We start from the raw sequence: 14,590 nt of genomic DNA on the forward strand, positions 1-14,590 counted from the left end.
TTCATATTTCAAAACTAAGCATATATATTTATTTAAAACAAAAAAAAGGGGCAGGAATCACTGACATGGTTTACTTGTTTTGACCACTACGCAAGCTATATTGACATAGCCATATTGATTTGAGTATAGCCCAGAGATGGAAAACATCAACATGATATTCAAGAACGATTTGACATAAAACGACACCATGTTATCTCTACACATTTCCAAACTCAATAAATTTTCAAAAAACCGGGTCATGGTCAATCTCTGCCAAAACTGTACTTTGAAGATTGAGTTTGACAGCCTGATGGACGCATCTTGCTCCCTTAATTAAGAATTCTTTTGTAAGAACGATACGCAGTTTGTATATCCCACGGCGTGTGGCAATCGTCACTCCGCCCATTGTATCCACTTTCACCCATACTTGCACTCTTTTTAGCCACACTTCAAGGTATATATCATTTTCACAGGTTCAATAATTTATGGAATTATATGAAAAACTTGGATGAAATAAATGCAAATATTTTGTGGATTTCAAATGTGATATGACCAGGGTATATTTACTATTTACTTGTGGTCGTATATGTACCATTAATTAACACAACTGATGATACTCTAAAATCAAAAAAGAAAGAAATGCAAGTGGAACTACAAAGAGGAACTACAAAGAGGAGAAAACATTCTTGTGGTATGAGCCATATATATTACTAAAGGGTACATTCAAATCATCTACTGTCTACAAATTTTTGCTACTAGTCATAGGCTTTACCGCCATATAATATATATAGGTATAGTTTTCATTTCGTACATTTTAAGATACATTATCATCAAATACAAGTTTTTGTTTATAACATAAATTAATCGATGTGTATGACTACTACTTAATGATATGTGTCCAAAAGCAGTTAGGTTAAATAGTTTACGCTTACACCATAACAGTCACAAAGTTTAAAGCTAACTAGAAGAACCATTTTACTTCAGTAAAAACAAAGAACCATTTTACTTCAGTAAAAACAAAGAGCCATTTTACACATTTAACCTGAGTATTTCAATGCCAAAAAGAAATGGCCAAGAATCTAATCTGAAAGCAATCAAGCATACGTAAAACAGCTAGTTTAATCTGATAACGATTAGTCAAATATAGAGAGTACTCTCCTAGTCTCCTTAATGTCATTATATTATATATTTTCAAAAAACATACGTGGAAAATTCTTCGAGGCATATTCGATCTACCTTTTTTTTTTTTTTTTTTTTTTGTAACGGAGGCATATTCGATCTACCATGTATATTTATATATTGTATATCTAAAATGTATTATACGTTATATAACTTATGTTGTAAATACCTCAAGGCATATTCTACCACCATATTGTAATCTAATCTTTTATCAATATGTTATGATATATAACTAATTATATATGTCCAAAGTTCAGCTCATCTGATGATAACCATATTGCATATGTATGTACAGAATTCCACAGAAAGCAATATTGTCTTAAAACGCTGAAACATTTATAATATTCTTCAGAATAAAATGAGGTGTACAACGCTTTCTCACTCGTTATATTTACTTTATCCAATACATTTTCAAGAAACATACGTGGGAAATTCTTCAAGGCATATTCGATCTATATTATATAGTGTATATCTAAAATGTGCATACGTTATATAACTTATATAAATACTTTAGGCATATTCTACTTTCATATTTGTATATCAAAGTTTTATCAGTATGTTATGTTATGTAATATATAACCCTCAATTTTTTACATATTTTTTTAGAATAAAACGACGTGTACAACGACTTTATCATCGTTGATACATCATTTAGGTTTATATTCGAATTTTAACTTTTCACCTTTTCACCTTTTCATGTCAACATGACATGTTCTCTTTTCCACCGGAAAAATAAAAGCAAAAATGTGTTCCCGTTTCTCCGAGATGATTATGCTAGGTCTCTAATGGGCCTCATGTGAGGAAACAACAGCCCATTATTTGCTTCAAAATTGGTTTACACATTTATTCCACCAAGTGGATGTACAAAAAAAAATGAAAAGCGACAGAGGATTAACCTTATTTCGAGCAAACAAGTTCAACGTCACGTCAATGTTAACTTTTTTTCGGTAACTAAAAAAATTAAAACCGGATCAATGATAACACAAACTTAATCCCCGGATGAAGGTACAGTCCACATATAGACCCTCTCCTGAACATTCAAATGAGCCGAAAGCAATAGCTCATTGATAGAACCAAAATCAAGCAACATCCTTTTTGGTTCATGGACACGGCCCAACATGGGGATCATGTCGACCAGCTTGATCCAACCGAGATTTTTCCATCAGACCGCGACACTACTTTGGAGCTGAATGAGCTGAGTGAGATAAGTGACACTACTATGGAGCTGGATGAGCTAAGTGACACTGAAGAAGGAGCTGGTTTTGATGCACCCTTGGATAGCACACTGGGCAAAACAGACATGCATGGTTTGGTCATGGGAAGCAGTTATGATATATGTTCATTGTTTGACTCATATCTTCCAAACCACGAGGATTCTACGCATGAAATCACTTGGAGAATGTGCTCAACTCAATTACAGAACTCCTCGACGAAGAATCAGATCAAAAGGAGTTCAGATGTGGAAGTTATGCAATTTACAAATCAGGTGATCTTCAGTTCTCGCGAATTCGGGCTGTGTGGATCGTCCGGCGTGCATCCCGATCATTCCCACCGTGGACCAGCACGACCAGAATGAACCTGGACAGTGTCTGAAGATTCACTTTGAGCAGTCTGCCTCAATTTCACCAACCTTGACCAGTCTTCATCAAATTCCACAAATTTGACTCATTAATAATTTTCTAGTCAATGTTGTCTTTTTCTATGCATTGTTTTCTACAATTTCTTTATGTTTTTCTTTGACTACAAGTAGTATAAATATGTAGTTTCATCTATGAATAAAATCAGATCAATTTGGTTGTTTATTTTTGTTCTTCTTCTTTGAGTGAGAGAGAGTTCTTTAGCTAGTTCATCGGTTTGAACCGGCTTGTTGATTTGGTGGTCAGCCAATCATCTTTGTGTGTTATTTGGTGGTTAGCCAACGCACTACACCCGTTCTTTGGTGGTTAGCCTTAGATCATTGGTATATCAAGAGTCATTCCGCACCTCTTGACGATCCATTCATTCCATCCCAGTTCCAGAAGTGCCTTCGCCTTCTCGGTTCATATCCAACACCCGCCCAAAGCCATCCTCCCGATTTTGGGTCTATCATTTGGTATCAGAGCCACTTTGGCTGGTTTGTTTTCTATCTTCTTTTCACCTTCTCATCTCTTCATCATTTCTTATTTGTTTTCGGATCCGGGCTGTTCCTTTACTCCCTTGTGATCGCCATTTAAAAAGAAAATTCAGAAAAAAAAAAAAAAAGAAAAAAAGAAAAAAAAAAGAAAAAAAGTAAAAGATTGGCTTGAATCACTTGGAGTGGTGGAAGAGTAATCCTGCTGGCTGAAGAGAAACCCAGCCTTAGGACAGTTAAGGCGGATCCACACAAAACAAAAAAAATCTCTTCATCTTCATTTCTTTTCTTTTTCCACAAAGTTTGTTTTGGGTTTTTGATTGCTGAATTTTGACTGCCTATCATCCTTTGAACCAGTAGAAAGAACTCTGAGTGATCACCTAAAAATCGTGAGCTAAACACTTTGAGAGTGTGAGGATATTTTTGTGCTAACGTTTGTTAAGTGTTTCAGGATGTTTGGACTTCTCAAGAAATCAAAACCACTACAAGATGATATCTTCTTTCCTTTTAAAACTGTTTCGGAAAAAGAGCAATCAATTTTTAGAAATAAGAAACAGTTTGCTGCTAATAGGTTTGATTTTGTGCAGAAAAGGAAGAGACATAACAGGTCCGATGTTGAGAAGTGGGTCAGAAGTGGTGATCGTCCCTTCACCAAAACCAAGAGAAGCAGCCGTGATGTGTTTGATCAGAATGAGATTCAGACTTATGCCAGTTTGGAGAAGATGTTGCATAAGGCGATTCATGCTGTCCGACAACTCAAAAGGAAGGAAAACACCAACACTTCTTCAGCACCAAAACAGCAATGTAAGTCTTATTATCTTTCAAATTCTGATTTGAAAACTAATGATATTTCTTTTGATAAAAGCAAAGCTGTGAAACCCACAAACAAGGCTCTTTCTACCAGGTGCTTCAAATGCCATAAGGTCGGCCATTATGCTAACAAGTGCCATAAACAGAAACCGTTGGTGACCTTGAAGAACGTTGAAACCGAGCCAGAAAAGGAAGTATCTTTGTCCATTCAAAAGTCGGACCACATTCATAATGAGCTTTATGTTGATTATAATCCTTTTGCTTATAATCCTTTTCCTTTTAATGATTCAGATTTGAGGACAAATCTTTTTGAAGAGGGAGAGTATGATAGAACCAAAATCAAGCAACATCCTTTTTGGTTCATGGACACGGCCCAACATGGGGATCATGTCGACCAGCTTGATCCAACCGAGATTTTTCCATCAGACCGCGACACTACTTTGGAGCTGAATGAGCTGAGTGAGATAAGTGACACTACTATGGAGCTGGATGAGCTAAGTGACACTGAAGAAGGAGCTGGTTTTGATGCACCCTTGGATAGCACACTGGGCAAAACAGACATGCATGGTTTGGTCATGGGAAGCAGTTATGATATATGTTCATTGTTTGACTCATATCTTCCAAACCACGAGGATTCTACGCATGAAATCACTTGGAGAATGTGCTCAACTCAATTACAGAACTCCTCGACGAAGAATCAGATCAAAAGGAGTTCAGATGTGGAAGTTATGCAATTTACAAATCAGGTGATCTTCAGTTCTCGCGAATTCGGGCTGTGTGGATCGTCCGGCGTGCATCCCGATCATTCCCACCGTGGACCAGCACGACCAGAATGAACCTGGACAGTGTCTGAAGATTCACTTTGAGCAGTCTGCCTCAATTTCACCAACCTTGACCAGTCTTCATCAAATTCCACAAATTTGACTCATTAATAATTTTCTAGTCAATGTTGTCTTTTTCTATGCATTGTTTTCTACAATTTCTTTATGTTTTTCTTTGACTACAAGTAGTATAAATATGTAGTTTCATCTATGAATAAAATCAGATCAATTTGGTTGTTTATTTTTGTTCTTCTTCTTTGAGTGAGAGAGAGTTCTTTAGCTAGTTCATCGGTTTGAACCGGCTTGTTGATTTGGTGGTCAGCCAATCATCTTTGTGTGTTATTTGGTGGTTAGCCAACGCACTACACCCGTTCTTTGGTGGTTAGCCTTAGATCATTGGTATATCAAGAGTCATTCCGCACCTCTTGACGATCCATTCATTCATCCTCCCGATTTTGGGCGTATCATTTGGTATCAGAGCCACTTTGGCTGGTTTGTTTTCTATCTTCTTTTCACCTTCTCATCTCTTCATCATTTTCTGTACTTATTTCTTTTTGGATCCGGGCTGTTCCTTTACTCCCTTGTGATCTCCATATAAAAAAAAAAGAAAAAAAAAAGAAAAAAAAAAGAAAAAAAAATCGATAAAAAAAGCGAAAAAGTAAAAGTCTTGGTTTGAATCACTTCTGAAGAGAAATCCAGGGGGAGTGGTGGAAGAGAAAGCCTGCTGGCCGAGGAAAAATCCGGCCTTAGGACAGTTAAGGCGGATCCACACAAAAAAAAAATCTCTTCATCTTCATTTCTTTTCTTTTTCCACAAAGTTTGTTTTGGGTTTTTGATTGCTGAAATTTTGACTGCCTATCATCCTTTGAACCAGTAAAAGAACTCTGAGTGATCACCTAAAAATCGTGAGCTAAACACTTTGAGAGTGTGAGGATTTTTTATGTGCTAACTTGGTTGTTAAGTGTTTTCAGGATGTTTGGACTTCTCAAGAAATCAAAACCACAACAAGATGTCTACTTTCCTTTTAAAACTGTTTTTGAAAAGGAGCAATTGATTTTTGAAAAGAAACAGTTTGCTGCTAATAGGTTTGATTTTGTACAGAAAAGGAAGAGACAAAACAGGTCCGATGATGAGAAGTGGGTCAGAAGTGGTGATCGTCCCTTCACCAAAACCAAGAGAAGCAGCCCTGATGTGTTTGATCAGAATAAGATTCAGACTTATGCCAGTTTGGAGAAGATGTTGTATAAGGCGATTCATGCTGTCCGACAACTCAAAAGGAAGGAAAACACCAACACTTCTTCAGCACCAAAAAAGCAATGTAAGTCTTCTTATCTTTCAAATTCTGATTTGAAAACTAATGATAATTCTTTTGATAAAAGCAAAGCTGTGAAACCCACAAGCAAGGCTCTTTCTACCAGGTGTTTCAAATGCCATAAGGTCGGCCATTATGCTAACAAGTGCCAAAAACAGAAACCGTTGGTGACCTTGAAGAACGTTGAAACCGAGCCAGAAAAGGAAGTTGAAACCGAGCAAGAAAAAGAAGGACTTTCAGATCCATTGCCAATTTTCGATGAGTACCCACATGAACCGGATGAAGGGTCAGATGGAGAGCAAAACCATGGTCATCAAACAAACCAAGAAGAATCTTCGTCCATTCAAGAGCCGGACCAAACCCAAGGTGAGCAATGTATTGATTATGATTCTTGTGCTTATACCCCTTTTCCTTTTAATGTTCCAGATTTGAGGACAAATCTTTTTGAAGAGGGAGAGTATGATAGAACCAAAATCGAGCACCGTTCTTTTTGTTCATGGACACGAACCAAAATGGCGATCTTGTCAACCAGCTCGACCAAACCGAGGTTTCACCATCAGTTCATGAAGATCACCCGACCAACCAGCCCGACCAGCCCGCGTGCGTCCTTGTCCTTACACGATGGACCCGATCATCATGGATGAACCTGGACGCTTGGACGAATCTTGACCAGTCTACATCCGTTCTTTGGTGGTTAGCCTTAGATCGTTGGTATATCAAGAGTCATTCCGCACCTCTTGACGATCCTATCAATCCATCCCAGTTCCAGAAGTGCCTTGCCTTCTCGGTTCATATCCAACATCCGGCCAAAGTCATCCTTCCTGATTTTGGGTCTATCACTCATATCCGTGTGGTCGGTGGGGTTTGAATCATGGTTCGATCATCTCTCTCGTGGGTCTTCCTGTCGCTAGGATCTATGACCGTTTTAGTCAAGAGTTTGCTGGCAACAGATAGACTCTCTCCTGGACATTCAAATGAGCCGAAAGCAATAGCTCATATCCGTGTGGTCGGTGGGGTTTGAATCATAGTTCGATCATCTCTCGTGGGTCCTCCTATCGCTAGGATCTATGACCGTTTTAGTCAAGAGTTTGCTGGCAACGTCTCGTCGGAGCTCCGAAACGAGTTGGTCTCCCCTGGTCGGAGCGAAGCCATCTTTAATCGTTTGGTTAGTAAACGGAAATGTCTTTTTGATGCACGCATATGCCTTAGGTGTTGTATGTGTGTTTCTTTACATGTACTTTTTACTTAACTTAACCAAGCAAGGCCTGCTACAACCTTGCGAACTGACCCCAGGATGCCATCTTCTCACGCTCAATCCATGTCTTTCATATCTATGTTCGCTGTTTTGTCAGGTAAGCACCTAAACCAAAATAAAAAGCTTAAGCCAGCGATCCGTCGTTTTCACTATAGTGGAACTGTTTAGACAAATCGATCAATATTGTTCTGCAGGTAAGGAATGGCTTGGAACCAGTGAAGTCTATGTTCCTTAGCGCCATGATTCTCGCATTGTGTTCAAATTTTGCAAGTGTTTCATCAGTTTCAGTTTCATGACCAATTGCAGTGATCTATCTCCCTCAGTCCCTCTGCAGATGCTTTGTGAGCTTTTACAATGTTGTACCACTTTGTGTAGATACGGTTAAGGGTTTCTCATAAGCTTCCCAGAAGCAATCAAGTGGGGTGGTTGGTTGGTTCGTGAGTCCTGTTTTCTGTATCTTTTGCTATATAAAACGTGGAAATTGCTGCTTCTTGAAGCCTTCGAGTCCTATTACTCCAACTACATGTGTTTTTGGTTGCATCTGCATATACGCTAGCTTTTGCAGCCTACGTTGTACTTAACAGGTTCAGAGACGATAGATGAGCATAACCTTTTTAACTTTCCATATCATTGCTTAAAATATCTATCAAGTATCAACCCATGAGATCGTTTGTTGAAAGTTTCAAATGTAGGCAAAGCCAAGCATTTGAGACTAGAAAGCTAACACTGAATGTTAGTGAATGTGTTTGCAACCGCAATTTAAAAAAAAAAATAAAAAAAAACATGTGTTGTAGCTACTCGTGAGCTATGCATCCCTCTTGAACGGTTAAAACAAATAACCAAACATGTATATATTTTCTATTCACAAGCGTGTGCTAAACGTCCTGTATCTTATTTCTCTTGCTCATATCAAACACCCATTTATGAAGACGAGAGGGCTTACTTAATCATCCTTGAGAGGCTGTGATGCTTCTGATGATGGTCTGGACGCAGGAATATAAGACCATGCCAATGCCGCGCTTCCTAGGGTAATGGTTGCTGCAATTGATCCCCATATCCATCTCTGCCTCTTCTTTCTCTTTTGTCTCTCTCTTCGTCCCACCTCTGTTATCAACAAGGTTGGTGTGATCAGATACATATAACCAAAGAAAAACAGAAATGATCTTTTACCTATGGCTTCTTGGTTTCGTTGAGACATCTCTCGGTTCACAGCTTCGTAGTAGTTCACACGGTCAGACAAACGCGTGATCTCAAAGTTCTTAGTTTCGAGCATAGCTTCCATCTCCATCTCTACCTCAGCCTTGGCCACACCTCTGCCTAGAGAGTCGGAGACAAACCTAGCAACCTCGAGCTGGCAGCGTAGCTCTTCCGATAGGCTCATGTCGTTGTTGTTGGTGGAGGTGGTGGGATCAATAGGAACGAACACACCAACCTGAGCTAGCTGCTCACGGAGTCTCCCCCAGTGAGTCTGCATCCCCTCCAGAGCCTCCTCCGTTTGTTTCCTCTTCTCGATTTCCATCACTAAACTAAGCCTTATCTCCCTCAGCTCGGTCTCGATGTTGTTGTTGTGAACTGAACTCTGCATTCCACTGTCGGTTGATAGCTCTGAAAAGACCAAATAAAAACGGTTAAAGATCATAAAGTATTTATTCACAGGCATGATACTAAAAGTAAGGAAATGAACGTACCGTCCCAAGCATCGTAAAACTCTCCAACAGGAGTAGCGAGTCTGTTTGAACCGTCCTCTCCTGCGTCGGTGTTACTTGTGAAGCTTGCTGACTCACCGGGGTCGTAGAAATCTTCGGACTCACTCTCCTTATCTACCTTGGCAGTTACAGGCTCCGGCGTATTATTGTTTTCACATTCTAAATCATCATTGGCAGCATTATCCAACTCCGGCTTTGAATCAAAATCAAAGCTTCCATAATAATCCTCTTCAGTAGCCTCGGTGATGGGAAAGGAGAAAGAGGTGGACTTCCTCCTCCGAGGTGAAACCTTGATCGTGACATCAGCAACAAGACCTTCATCAGCAACATTAGCCTCGGAAGAGGATTTCAAAAGGCGACGAGGGGGGGCGCGTGATTTGTGGTTGATGATGTAAGGAGAGGGCGGGAAAGAAGAGGAAGAGGAAGAGGGAGAGTTGGGGAGTGGAACTGCGTCGGGAGTGGCGTAGAGAGCAGGTGACATCCGAGGAGGTTGGTTAGGTACTGGCGGCTTTGAGTAATGAGACGTGGAAGCAGCACCTGGCTCTATCATTCTATCCAAAGCAATTGCTGAGAAAGTAGGCATGGCTCTCTGCAATTTAAACAAAAAAGGATTCACGAACCTGACGAAGCAATTCGAAAAATAAAAAGGTCAAAATCGAATCTCTCGGAAGAACAAACACCTCTCTCAGATTCAAAGCCTTTACACAACGAACGAATTATCCAAACCGTAATAACAACCAAACGATTTACCTCACGCAGGCGAAGGAGGTCTCCACGGAAATAAGGAGCTAATTCAAACGGTAGATAGATCCTATCTGGTCAGACGAAAGCGAGACGATACGGCATCGTATATAAGAGATGCAGAGGAAGGAGGGAAGAAGCTTTACCTCTTCTCCAAGGCTTTTTTATCGCAAACCAGATACCTCTCTCTCTCTCTCTCTGCCTTCCTTTGTCTCTCCGCAAATATTTGATTTTTTTTTCTTAAAACGCTCTTTTTTTTTATTTTGCTTGGCGACCAAATTTCTGAACAAATTCGTTATTTTGTGATAATCTTTAAACTAATCCCTAAATTAATCCTCGTCGAACAATTTTTTGAGACAAACGTGTCTTCTAGAAAGAATTTTAAAAAGACGTGTTTAGCCTCTTGGGTATGACTAACGAGCAGGGTCGTCCTGATAAAAAAGGGGTATTTTGTGTAAATAATTCGACGGTTGTAGGGTTTCCAGAATAGTTCCTACCTATGTCGTGTGGAGATCTTGTTAAGTGTGGGTAATATATGAACGGGTCTCAAATATTAAAAATCAATTACGTCGTCAGAATGAGGACGTGGCGACATTAGGTCCCAGACCAAAATTTTGGTTGTTCTAGCTTTATGGCCCAATTTGTCTCTTCACGAATCTGTAAAGCCCGATCTGAAAACGATTTTTTATAATTTTTATATAAGTTGATTTTGTTTTCTTCTAACCTGGAGTTTGGTATTTTAGATCCAATTTCATAAACGTGACCCATGTGAACACGTTTACAAGAGTGTTCAATTTTGTTTTTAAAATATTGTTTTTTTTAATAAGGTCTTCAGAACGAATGAGACTGACCACCCTTACTCATCATTATTATAATCTTTTCTATAAGTTTACTATTTGATCAGAAGAAAAAATCAAATGCTTTTGCCATTGAGATTTTCAATTTTTGAAACTTTTTTTTTGACTGATAATTTTTGAAACTTTCCTCCTTTTATTTTAAATTTTTTATAACAGAAACTAAAGGGTATGAAATCAAGACTATAGAACCTGATTCAAGGCAAACAACTCTGGACCTCCTATTATCCTATATCAGCAACTACAAATTGATTCGATTCTCATTAACAAGTCTTTACTTTTTCTTTTCTAAAAAGAAGAAATTCAAAACCAAATTACTTGTATAAACTCATGGATCTTGAATTTATCTTATTCTTGCAACACAATGAAAGTGTACTAAACACTTACCCTTTTAATATATCAATTCATAAACACATGAGAAATTCATAGTTTTGATCCATCTTTTGAATAGAATCAATAACTGTTTTTCTTCTTTTTCAATAGATATAATATATATATTAAAAAGACACACGTCTTTATTCCTCTCCCTCCGTGATTCTACCTGTAATGAATCACCGGTGCGTTAGAATTAGGATCCCAAACACCCCCTTCCTTCACATACTCCATGTACCTCGCAAACTCCGGTTTCGCCGTGGCTAAGCTCTTCTTACTCTTCTTCTTCTTCTTCTGAAAACGAATGTCGAAGAAACTTAGCAAAGGATGAACAGAACCACCGGTTGGTTTCACCGTCGGTGTCTTCTTCACCTCTTCCATCGGGTTTCTTGAATTACCATAAACACTAGCCGGAACGCTCGTGACCCTCTTCAACATCGGTTCATCTTCCACGAGCTTTTCGTAGCCGCCATGGACTTTCCTTGTGCTCATGGCTCTAAACATGGTTGTATGGTGGGGAAAAGGGTTATGAGTTTTTCTTCTTTTTTGGTTAGGTGTGTTCTTGAATCTTTCTCTTGATGGTTGTGTTTATTTAAGTATGTGGGTCAGGTTTGCTTTGTGATATGAAAAGGAAGATAGTAGTTCTGTTGACTTTTATATTTGTGTAGATCTCCAACTAACAAAATTAAATAGCGTATAGTTTAATAAAAAGCATGTGTTAGTGACTTAGTATTACATGGTGTATACATTTTCTCCTATATAATCGCCGGTCAAATGTGTTTTATGCTGACTATTATACGTCTAGACAAATTGAAATGGAAAATGGCTTTAATGTTTAGACTAACGTTCGTGTGTAAAACTAGCTTTATTGTCTCCTCCAACAATTTATTATTATTAGAACGAATAAAAAACGTTGCAACTTTATAAATTTGACTGGAAAGAAGATCATAAGAACTAGCAGAACTTTAATTCTAAAAAAAAAAAAGAACTAACAGAACTTACATGATCAAAGGAAACCTCTCAGAAACCATGTGCAAAGAAATATACGAAGCATTGGTTTCCAAATCCACGTCAAGTATAAGTCTAGTGGACTGAACTGATCATATTCTCCTTGTTTATAACCTTTTTTGAAGTTAGACATGGTCATATGGTCGTGTTTAAAAGGATGGGCAAGCTCTTTTTAAAAAATCACAATTCCATTGACTTTCAGATAGAGCAGAACACTGATAGTCGTGCGTCTCACAGCATGTTGCATTACAAATAGATGACATATATAACACAAAAGCTAAATATCTAGAAGAAAGAAGCAATATATAATCATAAACTAGGAAGAATCGGTAATAAGATTGTTGTTCCTGTATGTAACTCAAGTTCAGTATGTTGCAACAGAACAAATATTTTGAAAATTAGACGCAAACAATTTTTGATGGACGCAATTCTTCTTGTTGTTCCTCTTAGCCAAGAAGTGTTGCTTTTTGGTTCTCTATTCCTCGCCATCTTCAACCCAACAAGGAATAATTACTGATCAAGAAAAAGACATGTATAAACTTCTTGACCAAATACTAAAGAGGTCTTTATTAAATCAAGAATTTGAAAAGATTGGTGAAGTACGAGGAGGGAGGTCTTCGTCTCTGATTTTGGACTTCTACAAGTACAATATGAACAAAGATTAAGCCTACAGGTTTTTCAAAAGAGTAAAACTACTTTAATTTTATATAAAACGCTAGAAGGAGGGGTCGAACCTCCGACCTTGTGGTTAACAGCCACACGCTCTAACCAACTGAGCTATTCCAGCTAATTTGATTTTTAATGCCTTTGAAAACTTTTATAGTTGCGAAGATTTATCCCCTTTCATTTAAGTGTATCAATTCGTTGCAGTCACAAACTCAGACAATTAAAAACGCACATAAACATAAGAAATCTTTGATAAAAAAAAAAAAACATAAGAAATCAAAACACGATAGACGCTTCTGTTGTGCATCTACAATTCTTTAAAATAGTCACGGATTCATAGTCAAAAGTGACTTATAGTTTCATTTTTGCAGATCACAAGTGTCACCGTTCCTCTTCATTGCTTGCTTGTTATTATGCAACCACACTTTGAAAACCTGTCTTCTCAGATTCACCAACCTACAAAACTTATCGATCTCTTCATCGTCTTTCTTCAGGATCCTCCACCCTAGCCTCTCTGCAAATCCCTTCATCTTCTCCTTTTGTTCTTCATTGATCTTCGTCCTTACCCTCTTCTTCTTTCTGATTATCATCAAACCGTTTTCATCAACTCTCTGTTTCTGGTAAACTCCACGTGGTTGTATCATCGCCTTATACAAGCTACCACTTCGGTAAAATGCCGGAGATATCAGCTCTTCTTGTGTGCTGTTTCTGTGTCTGGACACTTCATTCCGGTGGAAACTCCGGTGGCAACTGCAGGCTGCGCAACTTAGCGCACTAAGAGTGCCCTCCTCTCCTCCAGGCATGAACTCGCAGCATCCGTCCACCACGTGTCCTCCGGTTGAGACCGCGTGGTTCTTCTGGCACTCCTTGTACTTGGTTTCGTGGTCACCACGTGTCCTCGGCTTTTGGTTTTCTTTCTTGACCAGGAATGGAGGTAAAGAGAGATCTGAACCGGGTTTGGCTTCTGGATCAGGGTTGGTAAGCGGTTTTATTGTGGAAGTAATTGCATTGCATTTTCTTCCATGCTCCATTGTAAATCTGACTCGAAAGAACACAATTTCGTAATACCTATATTCATCACTCATGCATGCAAAAAATCTCTCATGTGGTTAGTGTTTTAGTTATTATTAATTAGGAATTAAAAAAAGAAGTTGATTAGTTTAGAGCTTAGACTCACCTGGATTTGGATTAAAGAACTTATTGCTTCAGCAAAGAGATAGTAGTGTCTAGTATGCAAACTGAGTTTGATATTGAAGACGAGGGATAGATGGTGGTGGTGACTGGTGATGACGTGTGAGCTTCTGTTTCCTATCACCCATCAAGTTTAATTTCACATGAAAATCCAACAAAGTATTGATTTTTATTTAAAAACACTCAAAACCTACTAGAGAGAGGAGAGTGTGTGAGTGGTGATGCCTCTTAATTTCGAGACATTGTCATGTGTTTGTTATCTCCCACCACCTGCAATTTTGGCCCATCTCCCATTATTGCATTTATCTTTTTTTCGATTTTCTTCTGTGATGATTTTATTGGTGCTACTAATTAATGTGTGTATGCAAAAACCCTATGTTAGTCAAACTAGTGACCAACTACTAGTAAAGACTTTAGGGTGTAGAACGAGAGATGGATAATAAGCTTGTTGAACTAGTTTTTCTTTTACAACCTTGTTGAACTAGTTTTTACCCATTCATTTAAATTAATATATATATATATAGAAAGTTCAATAATTTTTTTTTTGCTAAACAGCAAGTTCAATAATTGTAATTGAGTTGAACCA

At 38.3% G+C, this 14,590-nt stretch overlaps 3 protein-coding genes and 1 non-coding gene across 4 annotated transcripts; all 4 read right to left on the reverse strand.

Annotated features, from left to right (window-relative positions):
* Positions 1-8,115: 8,115 nt before the first annotated feature.
* Positions 8,116-10,160, reverse strand: LOC108806069 (uncharacterized). Its single transcript, XM_018578095.2, has 4 exons — positions 9,923-10,160; positions 9,155-9,761; positions 8,637-9,071; positions 8,116-8,570 (listed from the first exon to the last, which is right to left on the reverse strand). The coding sequence occupies exons 2-4, from the start codon at positions 9,753-9,755 to the stop codon at positions 8,410-8,412; spliced, it is 1,197 nt and encodes a 398-aa protein (XP_018433597.1). The 5' UTR covers positions 9,756-9,761; positions 9,923-10,160; the 3' UTR covers positions 8,116-8,409.
* A 940-nt stretch (positions 10,161-11,100) lies between these two features.
* LOC108809472 (uncharacterized) lies at positions 11,101-11,762 on the reverse strand. The gene has a single exon (XM_018581610.2). It carries the CDS (start codon positions 11,641-11,643, stop codon positions 11,305-11,307), a length of 339 nt encoding a protein of 112 aa, XP_018437112.1. The 5' UTR covers positions 11,644-11,762; the 3' UTR covers positions 11,101-11,304.
* Positions 11,763-12,860: 1,098 nt separating this feature from the next.
* Positions 12,861-12,934, reverse strand: TRNAN-GUU (transfer RNA asparagine (anticodon GUU)). Its single transcript has one exon. It is a non-coding gene; the product is annotated as a tRNA-Asn (tRNA).
* Positions 12,935-13,048: 114 nt separating this feature from the next.
* On the reverse strand, positions 13,049-14,290 carry LOC108806173 (zinc-finger homeodomain protein 7). The gene is made up of 2 exons (XM_018578216.2): positions 13,991-14,290; positions 13,049-13,881 (listed from the first exon to the last, which is right to left on the reverse strand). Exon 2 carries the CDS (start codon positions 13,842-13,844, stop codon positions 13,173-13,175), a length of 672 nt encoding a protein of 223 aa, XP_018433718.1. The 5' UTR covers positions 13,845-13,881; positions 13,991-14,290; the 3' UTR covers positions 13,049-13,172.
* Positions 14,291-14,590: the final 300 nt, after the last annotated feature.

This window comes from Raphanus sativus, chromosome 6 (genome assembly GCF_000801105.2).
Source record: "Raphanus sativus cultivar WK10039 chromosome 6, ASM80110v3, whole genome shotgun sequence".
NCBI classification, from domain to species: domain Eukaryota; kingdom Viridiplantae; phylum Streptophyta; class Magnoliopsida; order Brassicales; family Brassicaceae; genus Raphanus; species Raphanus sativus.

Excerpts from the sequence above, each read along its gene's own strand:
- LOC108806069 (XM_018578095.2), bottom strand. The coding sequence starts at position 9,755 with ATGCCTACTTTCTCAGCAATTGCTTTGGATAGAATGATAGAGCCAGGT. Across the intron at positions 9,072-9,154 it reads GTTTTACGATGCTTGGGACG|AGCTATCAACCGACAGTGGA; the intron begins GTACGTTCATTT and ends TGGTCTTTTCAG. Across the intron at positions 8,571-8,636 it reads ACGAAACCAAGAAGCCATAG|AGGTGGGACGAAGAGAGAGA; the intron begins GTAAAAGATCAT and ends TGTTGATAACAG.
- LOC108809472 (XM_018581610.2), bottom strand. The coding sequence starts at position 11,643 with ATGTTTAGAGCCATGAGCACAAGGAAAGTCCATGGCGGCTACGAAAAG.
- LOC108806173 (XM_018578216.2), bottom strand. The coding sequence starts at position 13,844 with ATGGAGCATGGAAGAAAATGCAATGCAATTACTTCCACAATAAAACCG.